Genomic DNA, 20,558 nt, shown 5'->3' with positions numbered 1-20,558 from the left:
CAGGGGAATGATGCCAGCAGTGGGGAAGATGGATTGCAAAGTAGCAACACATACGACATACCCAATATTCTTCCTGATGAGGTAGAACATGCATTGAAGAAAATGAAGAATCAGAAAGCCCCGGGGGAAGATGAAGTTACTGTAGAGTTGTTAAAATTGGGAGGAAGAGACATAACACAAAAACTGGCAAGGCTCTTCACAAAGTGCATTAGAAAAGGTGTGACGCCTAAGCAGTGGAATAATGCAATCATAGTTTTGCTGCATAAGAAAGGAGATAAATCAGAAATTGGAAATTATAGACCAATTAGCTTGTTATCCCACATCTACAAGTTGTTCACAAGGGTCATTACTAACAGATTAGAAAGAATACTGGATGAGAATCAACCGAAAGAGCAAGCTGGCTTTAGGACAGGATTCTCAACTATGGATCACCTTCATGTAATATCACAGCTAATGGAGAAAGCAAATGAATATAAAACACCATTATGCCTGGCATTTGTGGATTATGAAAAGGCATTTGACTCCATACAGCATAAGGCAATGTTTCGGGCACTGGAAAGACAAGGCATTGATACCCCATATATTATGATTTTGAAGAAAATATACGAGAGTGCTACCTCCTTTATTAGACTAGACAAAGACAGTTGGAAATTTAAAATTGAGAAAGGAGTTCGACAAGGAGACACAATATCTCCGAAGCTGTTTACTGCTGCCCTTGAGGAAGCTTTCAGAAGATTAGACTGGTCGCAGAAAGGAGTCAATGTGAACGGAGAGTACCTAAACCATTTGCGATTTGCAGATGACATTGTGGTCATAAGCCATGATCCCAAAGAATTAGAGGAAAATCTTAATCAGTTATGCACAGTTAGTAAGGATTTTGGACTAAAGATGAATATGGCTAAAACAAAAGTAATGATGAACAAGTATGCCACAGAAAGAGACATAATGATTGAAGGAGCAGTAATTGAAAAGGTGGAGTCATATACTTATCTGGGACAAGTTATTAGCTGTAATAATGATAAATGGCTGGAAGTCAAGAGAAGAATAAATTTTGGATGGATAGTATTCAGGAAATATAGTCACATACTGAAGAGCAATATCCCAGTTTGTCTGAAACGTAAAATAATGGACCAATGTATACTCCCCACCATGACTTATGGAAGTGAAACTTGGGCACTCACCAAAAGAATGGAAGAGAAGCTGAGAACCACACAGCGAAGAATGGAACGAATCATATTGGGAATAAGACTGTTAGATAAGAAGAGAAACACATGGATTAGGCAACAAACTCAAGTAAAGGACATTCTTATCAAAACTAAAGAACTAAAATGGTCTTGGGCAGGACACATAGCTCGAACACATGATGACAGATGGACTAAGAAAATAACAGAATGGTATCCAAGAGGAGCTAGAAGAAAACCTGGAAGACAAAGGCGGAGATGGATAGATGAAATTCATGAGTTTGTGGGTAGTAAATGGATGTCCAGTGCTCAAAACAGAAGCAACTGGAAAGTTGCTGGAGAGGCCTTCATCCTGCAGTGGATTGAAAATGGCTGATGATGATGATGATGATGATGTATTATAATTCTCTATTATAACTAGAATATATTATAATATATTCTAGGTAAAGAATGCTAATTTAAAAAGCTGTAAGCTACAAAGTATTAAAAAAAAACAACTAGTATATTTTACCTATTAGAATTATTGGTCTGTGTAATCCAGGCCTTGGATATAATTTAGCTACTTCTTCATATGTTGCAATTTCTTCCCTGTCAAAATCTACACAATAAAAACATTATTTGAATAAAAGAGAATATCAAAAATAAACAAATGACTTCAGCTCAATAAACAGTTTACTAAACTAAAGATGGTATATACAGTAAAACACTATTACCAAAAGTTTACCAAAATTTTATTCTAATAAATATCACTGAAAATTATTTCCAAAGTCAAAAGAATAAACGCTACTATAAATTTCTAATATAGACGAGTTGTAATTTCCACTTTGTTTACTTAAATATCAACTTTAACATCAATCATAAATAAATAAAATATCAAAATATGCATATTATAAAAGTAAAAATATTTTGTTCAGGAGAATCATTTTGAAAGCATCTTTTATTTATAAGAAATACTGCACATTCAGAAATACAGTATGGCAGATGCAGCTTACTGTTACTTTTCACTTATTAATACATCAATTTTTGTTTTTAATGCTGAATTCTTCCACACTGCATTTATACAATAATTCAATTTTTTTATGAAATTTTAAATTTATGGGCTCAGCTTACACTAAGTTGAGTTTACTAATTCTTACGGTTTTTTGCCAATCAAGTTATTATTTGTTTATTATTTATTAGTTATTATTTACTAGAATTATGGAATTTTTCTAGAGCAATCAACTTCAATCCATGAAAACAAGAGACCATTTTGTTATTGTCTCCATATTTCTGTTCAGTATTTTAAATTAATTTTAGAATTCTTGTTACTTTCTCTTAAAAAAAAAAAAAAAAAAAAAAAAAAACCACCCTACTGGTATCCAAAACACTATCACACTGTTGTGATGATACTGGATACCAAGAATTTTTTTTTGTTTTTTTGTGAAATGATGCAAGATGCCACTGCATATTGCATGAGTAAAAGTTAAATATATGCATAATCAATAAAAAATAAGGAAAATATAGCACAAGGTGTAATACCAAATTCTTCTCCTGCATCTTTAAATCCCCCGCCAACAAAGCTCCCATTAGCTGTATTTACCATACAAACTATGCGGCACCATTACTTAATAATTTTCCAATAAAGTTGTTCTTTTGTTATAAACAATTTGTTTTTGGCAAAAATACACTTTGAAAATAATTCTTTGTGCTTAATTTTTAAAGGGCACTAACCTTTCCATCAATCAGCCATTTTCAAGAATGAAACGTTAGACCAAAGTACCAAAAATAGTGTCTAGTACTTTAGCATGTTAAGAAATAGGATGATATACGTTTCTCTGTGTACAAAAACTGAAAGCAAAATGTTATAACAGTATTAAGCAGCAAGTGTGAGTTGATAAGTAATAATCTTCTCATTTTTATGGACTTTTTTATTTATTTATTTTTTTAGTAAGGATGAAGTAAATCAAAAGAAGCTATTAAATTTTAAAAAAATATAGCACAGGGGGGGCACAGTGTGTGTGTGTGTGTGTGTGTGTGTGTGTGTGTGTGTGTGTGTGTGTGTGTGTGTGTGAGAGTGAGAGAGAGGATGATTTTTGTTTCTTTACAGGCAGAACTAGAAGCAAAACTATCAACGGTTCACAGTAATAACTTCGGTGGCAATTCTGTATGATCTAAGTGCACATTGACATTGACTGTCTGCTGCATTTCTGATCTTAAAATAAAAAACAAAACAAGGGACTTCAGAAGTCAGTCTCTCTCACTTTGTCTCCTCCCTTCCCCATTTCTATACCACTCACACGTAGAGACATTTTGAAATATCACATGTTTTGTATTGTCTTTTGTTCATATTTACTGAAATACTAAGTGAGAGAAAACTACGGGTGTGGAAGTTAGTATTAGCATTAGTAGAGGCATATGATGCAAGAAAGCAAGCTTATGCAGCATCAGTCAAAAAAGGGGGGGGGGAGGGGGTTGAAAGAAGGAGGAAAAGGGACGATGTTCAGAGAAGAGTTCAGGAAGGTTGTACCTATGATGGTGAACAGCGTGGCATCAGAATGGAAAGCATTCAACGACTGCATAGTAGGACTGACAGAGCATGTATGAGGAAGGATAAGCAGTGAAACCCTGACTGTCTGCACTGCACAGAAAACTTCATAACTGACTGCACAATTACCCCAAGGTCTTTTTTTTTTTTCATTCTCTACCACCTTGAGTTTAGTATCACACAGTTGATATGTTACTCTGGGGTTAATGCTACCCACTTGCAGTACATTACATTTGTCACCTCTCAGCCCACTTGTTCAAAGTTTCTAGATCCTCTTGCAGTAGCATACTGTCATTAGTGTCATTAACAACCCTGCCAACCTTTGTTTTGTCTGCAAACCTAGGCATTAAGCCTGATATACCTTCATTAGTATCATTAATAAATACAGAAAACAACAATGGATCCAACCCTGAACCCTGGGAGACTCCACTAATAACATTAGTCTACGAAGAGGGGAAGTCCATTGTTTACCACTCGCTGTCTTTCCCACTCAACCATTCCTTTATCCATAGCAGCATTTTGCCCTTAATGCCATACTGCTCCAAACTGTACAGTAGTCTTCCATGTGCAACAGTATTAAAAGCTTTACTAAGATCCAAGTATATGATATCAAAATTATTGTTTGCATCCAGTTCCTTTGTGACCACATCATAGTATCCAATCAAATTGGTCAGACAAGACTTCCCCTTAACAAACCCATGCTGTGTCCGAACTATAACCGAAGTATTGTCTAGATGATCCTGCAGTGCTTCTTTAACTAGGGTCTCCATTAATTTCCCCGGAACAGAAGTTAAACTAACAGGTCTATAATTACTTGCGTCACCCTTTGATCCTCTTTTGTGGTACTGGGGTCACATTTCCACATCTCCAATCAATAGGTACCTCCCCTGAGTCCAAGGAAGTTCTCATAATTATGGCTAAGGTAGATCCCATACACCCTAATAGTTTAACAAGGACTAATAGTTTAACAGTAGCCGTAGGCAGAGGTGAAGGTGATTCTTGCACAACTTCTATTAGAATAAGTAGCGACCTGGAGCGAGGGGTGTTGGGGGTTTCAGGGACGAATGGCAGTCATCCTGAAATCGGTGAGTAAATGGAATGTGTTAGGGTAACTAGGAATAGGAATATGTATGCTTGCATGTATACCAATTCTAGAAGTATAGTAAATAAATTTGATGAATTTGAAGTGATGGTCAAGACATCAAAGGCGGATATTGTTGGGATAGCAGAGACATGGTGTCACGCAGATATAAGGAATGCTGAACTGGAATTTGGGGAGTACAATGTGTACAGAAAGGATAGACAGGATAGAAAGGGAGGAGGTGTTATGCTGTTCATTAAGAAAAACATAAAATCAAAAGAAGTGCATCCAGTTGATATAGATGAACAGTGCACTGTTGAGTCAGTTTGGTGTGACATAAGCATTGCGAAAGCAAAAATAAGAGTAGGAGTGTGTTATAGGTCTAATGACTTGAATGAGTACAATGAACAATTGTACAGAGAAATAGAGTGGGCTAGTAAATCGGAATGTCTTATAATGGGAGATTTTAACTTCCCAGATATTGATTGGAACTTGTGGGTTGGTCACTCACACACTAGTCAGACTTTTGTGGATTTATTGGATAATTGTTTACTGCAGCAGCATGTTCGAGAGGCAACGAGAGTGAGTAATACTCTTGATCTGGTTATCAGCAGTGATCATTCGTGTATTAAGAATTTGCAGATAAAGGAACCACTAGGTGGCAGTGTACTGATGTGGGATTTACTTAAGGATTTAATTACCATCAGGGGTAAAGGAAAGGGTTTTTGCTCCGTAAAGGTGAGTACAGTGGTCTCCGACAGTTTTTAAATTCTGTACAGTGGGATCAACTGACGATGTTACCAACAGTAAATTCTAAGTGGGAAGCATTCAAGGAATTAATCGTGGAAACTACTAAAAGTTTCATATCTATTAAGAAATATTGTTCAAGGTTTAGGCCTAAATGGTTATCTAATGAACTAATAAGACTCGTAACAGAGAAGAAAAATGCATGGGATGCATATAAATTATCAAGCGACTCAAAAGCCTGTGGCAGATATAAGCTAGTCTGTAATCAGGTCACAAAAGAGGTTAGGCAGGCGAAGGCAGATTACGAGAAATCCTTGGCAAAAGATGCTAAGAAAAACAGCAAGGATTTCTTTACTTATATAAACTCTAAAAGGAAGGGAATGAATCTGATTGGTCCACTTGATATCGATGGTTTGACTGTTGATGATCCTGCTCAGATAGCAAACAAACTGAATGAGTATTTTGCATCTACATTCACACATGAGGAATTATTAAGGTTTGAAAATGGCAGAAGGTTATCAAATTGTAGAAGGATACTTAATGATTTTGTAATAACTGAGAGCAAAGTGGAGGAGAAATTGTTGAAGTTAAACATAAGAAAAGCACCTAGGGTGGATGGGATCTATACAGTTATATTCAAGGAGATGGCAAAGCAACTAAGCAAACCCTTAGCCATAATTATGAGAGCATCCTTGGACTCAGGGGAGGTTTCCACGGACTGGAGATATGCATATGTAACCCCAATTCACAAAGGGGGATCGAAGGGTGACACGAGTAATTTCAGACCAGTTAGTTTAACTTCTGTTCCGGGTAAAATAATGGAGTCACTGGTTAAAGATGCATTGCAGGATCATCTAGACAAGACTGCAGCAATAATTCAGACACAGCATGGGTTTGTTAAGGGAAAGTCTTGTCTGACAAATTTGATAGGATATTATGATGTGGTTACAAAGGAACTGTATGCAAAAAATAATTTTGATATCATATATTTGGATTTCAGGAAAGCTTTTGACACTGTTGCGCATGGAAGAGTATTGTACAAATTGGAGCAGACTGGTTTGTTATTTGGTTTTTAAGAGCATTAGCAACTAAGGTCATATTGCTCCGGTATATGCGGTGGTCATTCCCTGACCTTTCCGCATCCTCCATATTTGGTGGTGACGGGCTTGAACCCCGGTCTAATCAAGAAGCGTGTGCTACGCACTGCTGCTCCTTCCCACCTGGCTACGGAGGCGCACAGAATGGTATTAAGGGTAAGTTGCTACAATGGATAAAAGGATGGTTGAGTGGGAGAAGACAGAGGGTGGTAATCAATGGGTGCTGCTCTTCGTGGACTAATGTGATTAGTTAGTTAGTTATTTGGAGCATTAGCAACTAAGGCCATATTACTCGGGGATATGCGGTGGTCATTCCCTGACCTTTCCGCATCCTCCGAATTTGGTGGTGACGGGCTGGAGCCCAGGTCAAGAAGCGTGTGATACGCACTGCTGCTCCTTCCCACCTGGCTACGGAGGCGCCTAAATGTTATTAGTGGAGTTCCACAGGGTTGGGTCTTGGATCCACTGTTGTTTCGTATATTTATCAATGATATTGATGAAGGTATATCAGGCTTAGTGTCGAAGTTTGCAGATGATACAAAGGTTGGCTGGTTTGTTAATGACAGAAATGGCAGTGTGCTACTGCAACAGGATCTAGATAATTTGGGCAGACGGGCTAAGAAGTGGCAACTGAAGTTTAACCTTGACAAATGCAAAGTACTGCATATGGGTAGAAGTAACCTCAGAGAAACGTACCAACTATGTGGTACTACACTTAAGGTGGTAGAAAATGAAAAAGACCTGGGAGTAATTGTGCAGTCAGATATGAAGTTTTCTGAGCAATGCAGACAGGCTGCCAGGGCAGGTCATCGGGTTTTGTCAATGATATATAGGAATTTTGCTAGCAGGGAGAAGGAGGTGATTGTCCCTCTGTATAAGGCAATGGTCAGGCCACGCCTTGAGTACTGTGTACAGGTCTGGAGGCCTCATTTTAGGAAGGATGTAGATTTACTTGAGCGTGTACAGAGAAGGGCAACAAGATTGGTGAGGGGAATGAAGGGATCCTCTTACCAAGAGAGGCTTAAGTTCTGCAAATTGCAGTGGCTGGAGACTAGGCACCTGCATGGTGATCTGATTTTGGTGTATAAGGCCTTGAATGGTTTGAGCACGTTGAATTCTGATGGGTTCCTTCCACTTGTTCAGATTACGAACCTAAGGGGGCATAAATTCTAATTAAGAAAAGACAGAAGTAGAATAGATGTGCGGAAATTTGCCTTTAGCCAGCGGGTGGTTAATTGCTGGAACAAACTTCCATCTGTCGTTGTGGAAAAGTTGATAGGTTGAATAAATTTAAGGAGGAACTGGACAGGCATTTGGAGGGAATGGCGTGATTTTTTTTTTTTTTTTTTTTGGCTGATGCTGCATAAGCTCATACACTTGCTTTCTTGCATCACATGCCATTACTACTACTACTACTACCCTAGGTGCCTTTTTAATGTTTATCTTCAACAATTTCCCCTCCAATTTGCTCTCAGTTATTAATAAATCATTTAACTCACTACCATAGTTTAATACACCTTTGGTATTCACCTCCATGAATAACTCCTCATGTGTAAATGTAGATGCAAATTATTCATTCAGTTTGTTAGCTACCTGAGCAGAATCATCAACAACTGAACCATCAATATCAAGGTAAGCCTGCTGGTATGGATGAGATAAACGGAGAGATGCTGATGGCTACTAGTGAGGCAGGGATAGCGTGGACATACAGACTGTTTTGCAAGATCTGGGATGAGTGACAGGTGCCGAAGGACTGTAAAGGTTTGATAATTCGATTGTTCAAGAAGGGGAAAAGGAAGAAGTGTTCCAATTATAGAGGTATCACACTGATATCATATGTGCGTAAGCTGCATGAGAGAGTGTTGGAGTGGAAGATAAGAGGAACGATTGAGAACCAGGTGGCCGAGGAACAGTATGGCTTTAGACATCGTAGATCGACAGTGGATCTAATTTTCTGTATCAGGCAACTGATGGAAAAATGTTATGAACACAATAAAGAATTATGGATAGAATTTTTGAACATAAAGTGTTTGATGCCGTGAATATAGAGAAAGTGTGGGAGGTTTTACGAAATTTGGAGATAGGGGAATATCTTGTGGAGAGAATTGAGAATATCTACACCAATACAGTGAGCAAAGTAAGAACAGTGGTGGGGTTAACAGAGAGCTTCGAAATAACATCAGGTTTGAGGCAAGGAGACATCCTGTCACCACTACTATTCCTAGCTGTCATGAATGCTGTGCAATGTAGAGTGGCGAAACACATGCTCTTTGCAGATGAGCTCTGTATGTGGGGAGAGAGAAGGGAACAAGTGCAATGGCAAGTTGATATGTGGGCTAGTAAGGCCAATGAATTTGGACTGGTTTTCAGTCAGGAGAAGAGTGAAGTAATGGTTCTAAAGAGGAGTGGTGAGCTTGACGGATACACTACAATGGAAGCGAAAGAACTTAAAATGGTTAACAACTTTAAGTATCTAGGAAGCACAGTCACAAAGATTGGAGTGATAGATGAAGAAATAATTAACAGGACACAACAGGTGGGAATTCCTACAGGCAGACAAGAGATCTGATCTGGAACAGGAACATACCACTGAAGTGTAAGAAGGCCAAATACCAGACCTATTATAAACCAATTGTAATATATGCATCTGAAACTTGGACTATGAGGAAAAAAGATGAAAGCAGAATTCAGGGGACAGAATGAGATTTGTGAGGAGCATAGCCAGAAAGACAAGGTGCGACAAAATCAGGAATGATGTGATTAGGGAGAGAATTTAGGTTGAAAACTCCAAGACAGGACTGAAAGGTCCTGTTTGAAATGGTTCTCTGGAACTGTTCTGACATGTCAAGAGAATGATTTTTTTATGTAAACCCCAAACAAGAGAGATATCAGAACCTACAGTACTTAGTACTGTGCTTGAGTTGGAGGTTGAGAAGATGAAAGAAGATATTTGTTGACACTGGACTTGAACTTCTGTAGACTGTAATTTTCGAGAAATACGTATGAAGGAACGTTGTTCCAGAACGCGGCAGTTGAATGAATAAACGAGGAAGATGAAAAGTTGGATCTGTGAGTCTGAAGTTGGACAGTAAATGGATGTTGACTGGTGGCGGCACATATTCGGACTGTTTTGAAAGAGAGAGAGTGGGAATTATAGAAGCCAATTCAGAAGAACAGTGCCCGTGGAAATATCTGTAGAAGAGGCATGCGGCAGAAACAGTACGTCTATGAGACAGTGAGTGGAGAGACTCTGTTAGAGATGAATCATTAATTAACCTAACTGCCCTCTTCTGAACGGAATCAAGAAGCCTGAGAGAGCTTTTGGGGGCACCACTCCAGACGTGGGAACAATATTCCATGGTGGGGCAAATTTGCGATTTGTAAAGAGTGAACAGCTGTTTGGAAGAAAAGTAATGCTGAGAGCGTACGAGAAAACCAAGTTTTTTAGATGCAGAGGAAACAATATTTGTAATGTGCTTGTGCCAAGAGAGATTAGAAGTCAGGTAAGCCCCAAAAGAGATATATCACTTTGCCTAGAAATCGGAGTGTCACCAAAGATAAGCATAGGAGCAGAAGAATCCTTTTTGCGAGATATAAGACAAGACTTGAGTTTTAGAAGGATTAAAATCAACTAAGTTGTCTTTGCCCCTCTGGAGAATTACCTCGAGATTGGCATTTAAGGAATTGGTAGCAGATTTACGAGAAGTTGAAGCTGATTGAGCAGGGCAAGGTATCTCAAAATGGAAAGTGGAATGCAATGTACTATCATCGGCAAAACTATGGATAGGATTTCCAGTGAATGGAAGAAGGTCATTAATATACAGGAGGAAAAGAGTGGGGGAAAGAACTGAACCTTGGGGAACAAAGGCATTAGTGAAGAAGTTAGAAGATGGAGAGCCATCTACCATCACCCTCAGTGAGCGATCAGTGAGAAAACTGGATAACCAATTACAGAAAACAGTTGGCAAACCACAAGATGGAAGCTTGTTTAGGAGATCTTTATGCCAAACACGATCAAAAGCCTTTGAGATGTCAAGAGCAACTGCTTGTGTTTCCCCGAACTTTTCCATTGATTTAGTCCATAAATGGGTAACATAAGCCAGAATATCACCAGTGGATTGACACTGATGGAATCCATACTGGCGATCGTTGATCAGATGGAAGGTTTCTAGGTAGTTTAAGAGTTGGCGATTAATTGATTTCTCCATTACTTTAGAAAGAAGAGCAGAGTCCATCGTTTACCACTCTCTGTCTTTCCCACTCAACCATTACTTTATCTATAGAAGTAATTGCAATGGGACGATAATTGGACGGGAGGGATTTGTCACCCTTTTTAGGAACTGGCTGGATATGAGCCAATTTCCAAGCAGAAGGAAAAACACCTTTGGAATAAGAAAGTGAAAAAAGGCGGCAAAGAACAGGAGTAAGTTCAGGAGCACAGGTTTTGTGAACAAGTGGAGAAAAATCATCGAGACCCGGAGCTTTCTTAGCATCAAGATTCGTCAAAATCCTTCTGACATCCTTTTGACGGAAGACCACAGGAGGCATTGAATGGAGCATGTTGGGAATGGTGGGAGGTGTTTACCAATATCAATAATACATGAGTTGGAAGAAAAGCCTGCTAGCATCCATGAGTTGGATGCTAACAGGTAAGCTTTATCCTTGGCTGAAGTGACAACAGAACCATCTGATTTGGACAGAGGTGGGAGCAGAGATGGGCAAAAGTTGTGGCCAATAGTTTTGGCAAGAGACCAGAATGCTCGGCTACCATTAGGGCAAGAAGCAAGTTTTCTACTCTTAGCCTGTTCAAACTCTAGTCTGGACTGATTAATAACTGCTTTACAATTGTTGCGAGCTTTGGTGTAGGTAGAAAACGAAACTGAAGAATTAGAAACAAGCCAATTACGAAATGCAACGTTCTTCTCTTGAACAGCCTTAGCACATTTATTGGAAAACCAAGGTTTAGATAAAGGATGAGATTTTAAAGTGGAGTGTGGGATAAAGGATTCCATTCCTGCAAGAATAATTTCACTGACACGATCTGAGCAAACAGTGACATCAGAAGTTTTGAAACAGTAATCCGACCAATGAAAAGAAATCTTGCAGGTCATCCCATTCTGCATTCTTGTAATGCCAAACAATACGAGGTTGGGAATAGCTATGAGATAAAGGCTCCATTGGAGAAGAGACAATCACCAAAGTTGTGATCTGAGGTGCCTAAAGGACTTCTCACTTCGACTGTGTACTTAGAAGGGTTGTTTGTGAGAAAAAGATCAAGCGTGTTGGCTGTATGGTTAGGATTGTCTTGTATTCTTATAGGTAAACGAACAATCTGTGCAAGGTCATTAGTAATTGCAAAAGCCTCGGATTCTCAATCGGCTGGGTCGGTATGACTAGAAAACGGAAGCCAGCCGGAGTTGTGAAAATTAGAATTACCAAGGAAAATTACCTTGCTATTAGCAAAGTTGGACTGGAGAAATTCAAGTTGCAAAGAGAGGAAGTCAAAGAGCTCCAAGTGATTAGTGCATTTGGGAGAACGGTAGAGACAACAGATGAATTTGACACAATGTGGTAGAGAGATTTGAAGCCAGAGAAGATCGAAGAGAGGAGATTCAAATTACCAAGTCTCTGACATGGAATATCGGAACGGAAATATGCACAAGTACCACCTTTGAGGTGAAAGGAATCATACAGCGAATAATTTGGGCATCTGAGATGAGCAGTAATTGAATCAACCGATAACTGAGATTCTGTTAGAAAAAGTACATGGGGTTTGGCAGACTGCAAGTGGAAATGGACATCGTTGAGTTTTCAGACCATGTATATTTGTGAAATGAATTAGGAAGTGTTTGGGAGGTTTAGATTTTTCACAGATAAGCTTACTCTATTAGTTTGACAATTCATGGTGTATTCAATAGTAAGAAAAGTGGGGGTGGGACATGCTGTATGAAGTAATGAAATTTTTGAATATGGCGTGCCCATGGTAAGAAAATACCCAGATCCTTGACATAACGTGGCCTCGACAATGATCCCTTCCTGCACACCCACTACTCGGTCTCCCTCCAGTCACTATCTGGCAGAGTAGAGGTAGCAAGGTTATACACTAGCTGATCCGGAAGCATCCTAGAGAGTTACCAATAGGTTCAGTCCGGTATACTAACTAGCGGCCAGCCTGCGAACAAGGTTTTAGAACACCGTTTGTACCCTTGAAATGTAAGGAAGTTTGGATCTCACCATGGTGTTCAATATATCCTCAAAAGACATCAATCATACTGCACGATGGAAGAGATGGGGAAGGGTTGACTGGAATGTAGCTCTGGAGACTAAACATGGGTTCGACCATTTCAAGCCTCCAATAAAAAAAGTGGTGGTATTGCACCAGTTGATGAGAGTTGTTATTTGGTTTTTTAGGAGCATTAGCAACTAAGGCCATATTGCTCCGGGAATATGCAGTGGTCATTCCCTGACCTTTCCACATCCTCGGTATTTGGTGGTGATGGGCTCGAACCCCGGTCTAATCAAGAAGCATGTGCCACGCACTGCTGCTCCTTCCCACCTAGCTACAGGCGTGCCTGTTGATGAGGTGGGAAGGAGCGGCATTCCTCCATGTGGTGTGGGCACCACACCTTGACCCCTGCTTACGTTGGTTCACACCTGGGTGGTCACACACCATGTGCTTGTGCATGGAGGATATACCCAGGCATATACTCAAAATGAGAGGCGTTTGACAAGAAGAATGTTTGATTTACAATTAAAGGACAAAAGACCAAGAATGAGGGGGGGGATCAAGACATGATAAAGACTGATGTCTTTATCATGTCATTAAGAGAGCAGGAAACTGGAATGAAATCAATGATGGAGAGAAGTACACGGACAGGGCATGGTGGCGAGGCTTCTTATGTCAACCCGTGGAACATCGAAACGACAGATGGTGATTTACTGAAATATTCTAATTTATATCTTTCAGTGTATTAATTAATTAATAACTAATTAATTATACTTCTCAACACAGTAAGTTCTACTTACTGTTCTTCAGATTTATATAATTTTTCTTTGTGCTTGCTATTTCTCTGTTGAAACTAGCCAGATTTCTACCACACCAATTCCATCAATCTTTTAAATCATTCTGAGGTTTTATTCCCAACTGCAGGTAGTTTTCATCCATATCTACCAATTTTTCTGATGATTAAATAGCTACTGTGTTTTTCTGAATATAACAAGACATAAGTTGTGTAGAAAAAAATACACATTCTGCTATTTAGGAAAAAAGAATTCTTACCATCATTTTCTTTGGCATCATACATAATTTTTTTTATTTTTCTAGGCCTGTGTTCTTTTTTAACTGGAAACTGGCAACCAGGAATTATATCATCTCCATTTTCCGATGACAAATCACGCATAGCTGCTAACCTCCTGTGTCGAAAGCAATGGAAAAGTTAATTTTTTATAAAATAGAAAAAAATAAATAAATAAAAAATTCAAAATATTTAATATTTTGGTGTTATTTTTGTTAAATGATAATCAAAATGGGAAATATATTCACTATAACTGCAAAAAAAAGCTTTTATGAATGAGTTGGTGTATCCATCTGTTGTAGAGTACACACTATATAATTAAAAGTCACCATATTTGATTTTAAGCAAATTCTAATAACCAATCGCATAATTTTCTTGCTGATAAAAGTCAGTGTAGGTAATTAAGCATTTATTCATTTCAAGCATCTATATATATAAATGCTTAAGTATGCTGTCCAACAATTAGCAGGTGGCAACTGCTAATTCTTGCCAGCACTCGTTCACGCAGCTCACTTCTCATGACCATCATACCAGGCATTCTTTATTAATCTATGTGCTAATGTTTTTCGACTGAAGAAAGGCAACCTATACCCGAAAGGTAACTGCTATTTTAACTGTTTATTTTGTCTTTAATCAGAAAAAAAGCTGAACTTATTAACATAATCAATTTAAGTTTTAAGAAGTGTAAAAATGGCTTAAGTGTGTAAGAACTTTGAGAAACCACAGAATAAATGCTAATGAAACATTAGAGGAGAGAGAGAGTCTAACAGACTAAGAGACTGAAATGAGACTCTACTACTACGAAGACAGACAGAAAACATTGAAGAAAGAGAGGCGAGATTGGAAATGAGAAGACACCATAGGACTAATCTAAATAGAAGTACCAGATGGAAATAATCAACAAGCTGTAATTAGTGTTGAAGAGCATGACATAGGAAACGTGTTACAACTGTGAGTATTGCAATGCAAGGTACTTGGGACACGAGTTAAATACATTGAATAATACACTAAATGCTGTCACGATAGAAAGGTTTCACTCGACCCAGTGTCTGAGACACCTACTCTATTATGAGAGCTGCTTATAGGGGATACATGTGAAGCAAATAACTACAGACAACATATATGACAGTGCAATTCAGCATTGACGTTCATATCAATGGGGGCAGATATCATTTCAGTGCCTGGAAATGGTCCATACTGTTTTAGAATACATGGCCAGATTTACCATTTGGTCTCACCACTATATCCAAATAAGCCAGGATATGGACAACTTTATATTTTCGATTCTGCTGAAGCAACAACAAAACAGCTTGAAAAATGATCAAACCAAACGAAATAATGCAACAATTGGACAAGATGCTGCGACAAGTTAACCCTGATGAGTCATATAAAGAAATGCATCAAATAACTCAGGCCAATCCAACAATGAGTGTGTGTGCAAGGTATTTATAGAATTAGATAAGAGATGACATAATGCATCTTGATAATATTGCAGCAACCTCCGTTCTATATCTAAAACGGAGATTGCTGCAATATTTGTTGGAGAAGACGGGAAATAATCTGCAAATAGAGACATATGCATATATCCCATATGACTGCTGTAGAATTATATCACCGTTAAACAAGAATGGAGACACTATGGTGTATCCGTTGCTATTCCCGTGTGGAGAGGGTGGTTGGCACAAGGAACTACAACACGCAGAAGAGAGAACTGCAAAACAGAGTAACACAGTTACAATTCTTTGCTTATAGACTTGCATTGAGACCTGGTTTTAGCCTAATTAATAGCAGTGGAAAATTATTTCAGCAATACATTGTAGATGCCTATGTGAAGAATGAAGGGTTTAGATTAAACTATTTACACCACAATCAGAAAGATCTACGAGTGGCATTGTACTGTGAACTATTGGATGCAGTAGAAGCAAGAGCTCAGAATCAAAACTTGAGAGCAAGGATGATAATTCTGCCTTTGACTTTCCAAGGCAGCCAAAGGTACACGCAACAAAACTATCAAGATGCTATGGCAATTGTACGAAAGTTTGGGAGACCTGATCTATTTGTTACATTTACTTGCAATCCTGCCTGGCCTGAGATTGTGAATGCAACGGAAGGGAAGCAATGGCCCAAACACAGACCAGACATAACTGTGCCAGTGTTCAAAATAAAATTTGCAGAGCAGCTTGATGACATTCTCAAGTGGAATCTTTTTGGTACTGTGATAGCCTTCATCTATGTGATACAGTTCCAGAAACGTGAACTACCAGATGCACACATACTCCTCACTCTGTCTACAGATTCTAAAATAGGCACTGACAGAGTCGTAAGTGCAGAGCTACCATGCTTAAAAACAAATCCAAGGTTGTTTGAAAGAAATTGTCACAAAGTGCATGCTACATGGTCTCTGCGGCGTACTCATTGCACAATCTCCATGCATAAGCTGCTATGGCTATAATGCGCCTATTCAACCCCGGGGGCTCACGTGAGTATGGTCTTCGCACACCCAGGGTCCTGAGCTGGATATCATAATTCTTCTCTTTCTTGGTGATTCCCTTCTACTTCTGACTCTTGTTTTCTCTCTCTCTCTCTCGGGGTAATTCAGAAATTTATTTATTTATTTATTTTTTTGGCTGGTGCAGCATAAGCCTCAGGCTTACTTGCACCATATGGCTAATAATAATAGTAATAATAATTCATTTATAATATAAGGAAATGAGAATTTTTTGTAAAATCAGAAATGATTAAAAAGTCCAGTTTGCTTGGGGTAGTTTAAAAGTTCAGAAATAGTTGCCTTGTCACTGATGAGATTCTCTAAAGTTATTGGTTTATCAAGATTTACAAATGATAGCAGGTTTGAAGTTCTGTCTTGTCTATAGTAGGGGAAGTCAATGAGAATGTGTTTAACGGTCAGATTTATATAAGAATGTGGACACCGTGGTGTATCGTCTCCCGTGAGTAAATAAAGGTGGCTCAGATGAGTATGACCTATTCTTGTCCTTGAAAGGACTACTACTTCTCGTCTTGATATGGACACTGGAGTGCCAAATTTTCGGATCCAGTTTAAACTGCAAGAGTTTATTATTAGTTTGAGAGTGCCAGATTGTCGTCCATTCTGATAGGCATGCAGCATGAATGATTTGTGCATAGTCTGATGTTGGAACAGGGATATTCATTAAATCTAGGGTGGTTGGATATTTTGCAGCTTTGTGACTAGTTGGTGGCATTTTTCAATCTGTAGTAACAAGTTTCTAATTTCATCAAGAACAGGGTGAACTTTATCTGAAGAATTACATAATGCTAAGATTGAGCTGAGGAAATCAGTGTAAATAACAGATTTTAAAGAACAATCAGAACAGAGAGTTTCTAAAGTTAATTTAATTGCATATAATTTTGCTGAATTTAGATGCTGAATAGTGGTATTCGGAAACTACGGCTGGTCCAACATTTGAATTAGATTTAGAGCCATCTGTGTAAATTGGAGAAAAATCAATACATCTTTGATTGTGAACAGCATGAAGTTGTCTAACATTTGAAGCTTGCAAAATAACCTTTCCCCATTGAGAGAGGTAAGTGTCACAGGTCAGTATACAAGGAGAAACCCATGGTGGTTGATACAAGTTGCTACCTGTTGTACCGTGTAAGAGAAGTCTTTTGCTTCTCCAAATGCTCAATTTCATTTTTAAGGCATTTTAGTCTTGCATTCCACATGTCCTTCATTTTTAAGTCCTCTAACTAAATTTCACATTGTGTTTCATGTGGGCTAAAAGTTAAAGAGCCGCAGTTACGTGCTCAAAGAGCTACATGCGGCTTGCAAGCCGCATATGGCCGACCCCTGGTAATCTTCCATGCACAACAAAGCTTGCTCAAACCATTCAAGGCCTTATACACCTCAATCAGATCACCTTGTAGGTGCCTAGTCTCCAGACACTCCAATTTTCAGAACTTAAGCCTTTCTTCGTAAGAGAACCCTTTGTTCCATTCATCAATCTCGCCCTTCACTGTACTCGTTCCAGCAGCTCTACATCCTTCCAAAAGCGAGGCCTCCAGACTTGTACACAGTACTCAAGGTGTGGCCTGACCACTGCCTTATACAAGGGGATAATCACCTCCTTATCTATGCTAGAAAAAATCCTGTATATCATTGACAAGACACCATGAGCTACTCTTGCAGACTGTTGGCACTGATCAGAAAACTTTGTATCTGACTGAACAATTACACCCAGGTCTTTTTCATCCTCTACCATCCTGAGTGTAGTACAGTTGATACATTACTCTGGGGTTACTACTACTTATATGCAGTACTTTACATTTGTAAATGTTAAATTTCAGTTGCCACCTCTCAGCCCATCTGCCCAACTTTTCTAGATCCTGTTGCAGTAGTGTACTGTCATCAGTGTTATTAACAACCCTGCCAACCTTCGTACTGTCTGCAAACTTGGACAATAAGCCTGACATAACTTCATCAATATCATTAATAAATACAGAAAAGAACAATGGACCCGGTACCAAACCTTGGGGGACTCCATTAATAACATTAGTCCAGGAAGAGCAGTGTCCATTGATTACCACTCTGTCTTCTCCCACTCAATCATCCCTTTAGACACAGCAACAATTTGCCCTTAATGCTATATTTGATGCAACAGTATCAAAAGCTTTCCTAAAATCCAAGTATATGATATCAAAATAATTTTTTGCATCCAGTTCCTTTGTGACCACATCATAGTATCCAATCAAATTGATCAGACAACTTCCCCTTAACAAACCCATGCTCTGTCTGAATTATAACTGCAGTCTTGTCAAGATGATACTACACTGCTTCTTTAACCAGTGACTCCAGTATTTTCCTCAGAACAGAAATTAAACTAACAGATCTGTAATTACTCTTGCCTTACCCTTTGATCCTCCTTTGTGAATTGAGGTCACATTGGCACATCTCCAGTCTATGGGGACCTCCCCTGAGTCAAAGGAAGCTCTCATCATTAAGGCTAAGCATTTGCTTACTTCTTTTGCTGCCTCCTTTAATATAACTGGATAGATTCTGTCCACCCCAGGTGCCTTTCTTATGTTTAACTTCAACAGTTTCTCCTCCACTCTGCTCTCAGTTATTACAAAATCATTTAACTCCCTGCCAGAGTCTGATAAACTTCTAGCATTCTCCTCCCTGAATAACTCCTCATGTGTGAATGTAGATGCAAAATAATCATTCAGTTTGTCAGCTACCTCAGCAGGATCATCAACAGTCGAACCATTGATATCGAGTAGACAACCTGATTCATCCCCTTCCTTCTAGAGTTTACATAAGTAAAGAACTCTTTGCTATTTTTCTTTGCATCCTTTGCCAAAGATTTCTCATAATCTGCCTTCGCCTGCCTAACCTCCTTTGTGATTTGATTACATACTTGTTTATATTTATCTGTGTCACCTGATAATTTTTATGCATCCCATGCATTTTTCTTCTCCACCAAGAGTCTCATTAGTTCAACTGACATCCATTTAGCCCTAAATCTTGAACTTTCTTAGTGTTTCACACTAACAAAAATTGTTCAAGGTTTGTGTTTTACAAATAGATCAAATAGGCTTGGTGACGTTCGTTAACTTATTTTTAATTTAGGTAGTGATTTTGTAAGTTACAACTCTACTCCTACCGCTATCACAGCGGTGTTTTTGGCAGGAATATTGTAGCGTAACCAGTAGCTCAGAAGAAGAGTAAGGTTTAAATTGTAATATATAAGTAGTTTGAAGGGTTTAATCACCTTTTGGGCATATATTTGTTATTTTTTTTTGATTAGTTAACGTATTAATTTGTGCTTTACAAATAGATTAAATAGGCTTAATCGCTTTCATTAGTGTATTTTTTTAAATTTAGCTACAGACTTTAAGTTATAACTCTACTCTTATCGCTATTGTATTGCCGTTTTGGCTAGAATATCATAGCATAATCAATAGCATAGAAGAATAGTAGGGTTTTAATTGAAATAAATATTTTGAAGGTTTTAATCACTTTTTGGACATATATCTTTTGTATTTAGCTAAGGATATAACTAATTTAGCATTGCGATCGTTACGGTATAGTGTAACTTGATAACGTATATATCTCGAATTTTATAGCTAAGGTATAACGTAAAACTATATAGCGGAATATGTATTACTGCATTAGCTTAGTATAGTATTATATAGTCAAGTATATTAATCAATTAAATTTAATAACCTTATTAATTTTTCATTGTTAATTAATTAAATTGTATTTAAATGGAAATCATGCCCCAGACTAGAGCAGCAAAGCAACGTGTACAAAGTAGCGGGAGTGTTGTGGCTTCGGGGAGAACCGAAGGGGGCGATTATCTAATGCATCACAGCCTCAAGAAATGTGCCATTTGTGAAATGTTTCCAGACCTTGATGGGACAGAATATGATGTTGCCAAGGGGGGGGGCTGTCTTTGTGTGTGCTCGATGTAAGCAGTGGCAACCAGAGGAAGTAATACTCTTGATCTGATTATCACCAGTGATTCTTCATACATTAAGAATCTGCAGATAAAGGAATCACTAAGTGGCAGCGATCACAGCGTACTGATGTGGGATTTACTTAAAGATGTAATTACCATCAGGGGTAAGGGGAAGGGTTTTTGCTTTTGTAAA

The 20,558-nt window shown here is 38.4% G+C and overlaps 1 protein-coding gene across 1 annotated transcript in view; it reads right to left on the bottom strand.

The window, feature by feature from the left end:
* Positions 1 to 20,558, bottom strand: part of metro (membrane palmitoylated protein 7-like protein metro) — a 300,602-nt gene that overhangs the window by 51,044 nt on the left and 229,000 nt on the right. The window contains exons 11-12 of the mRNA XM_090387397.1: positions 13,910 to 14,043; positions 1,693 to 1,779 (exon numbers count right to left, since the gene is read on the bottom strand). Of these exons, the coding sequence (XP_090243523.1) occupies positions 1,693 to 1,779; positions 13,910 to 14,043 (221 nt within the window). The remainder of the gene's footprint in view (positions 1 to 1,692; positions 1,780 to 13,909; positions 14,044 to 20,558) is intronic.

Source organism: Mastigoproctus giganteus, chromosome 13 (genome assembly GCF_048544385.1).
Source record: "Mastigoproctus giganteus isolate SK-2022 chromosome 13, ASM4854438v1, whole genome shotgun sequence".
NCBI classification, from domain to species: domain Eukaryota; kingdom Metazoa; phylum Arthropoda; class Arachnida; order Uropygi; family Thelyphonidae; genus Mastigoproctus; species Mastigoproctus giganteus.
Note: the sequence above shows the minus strand (reverse complement) of the source record. Positions and strands in the feature narration are given on the sequence as shown.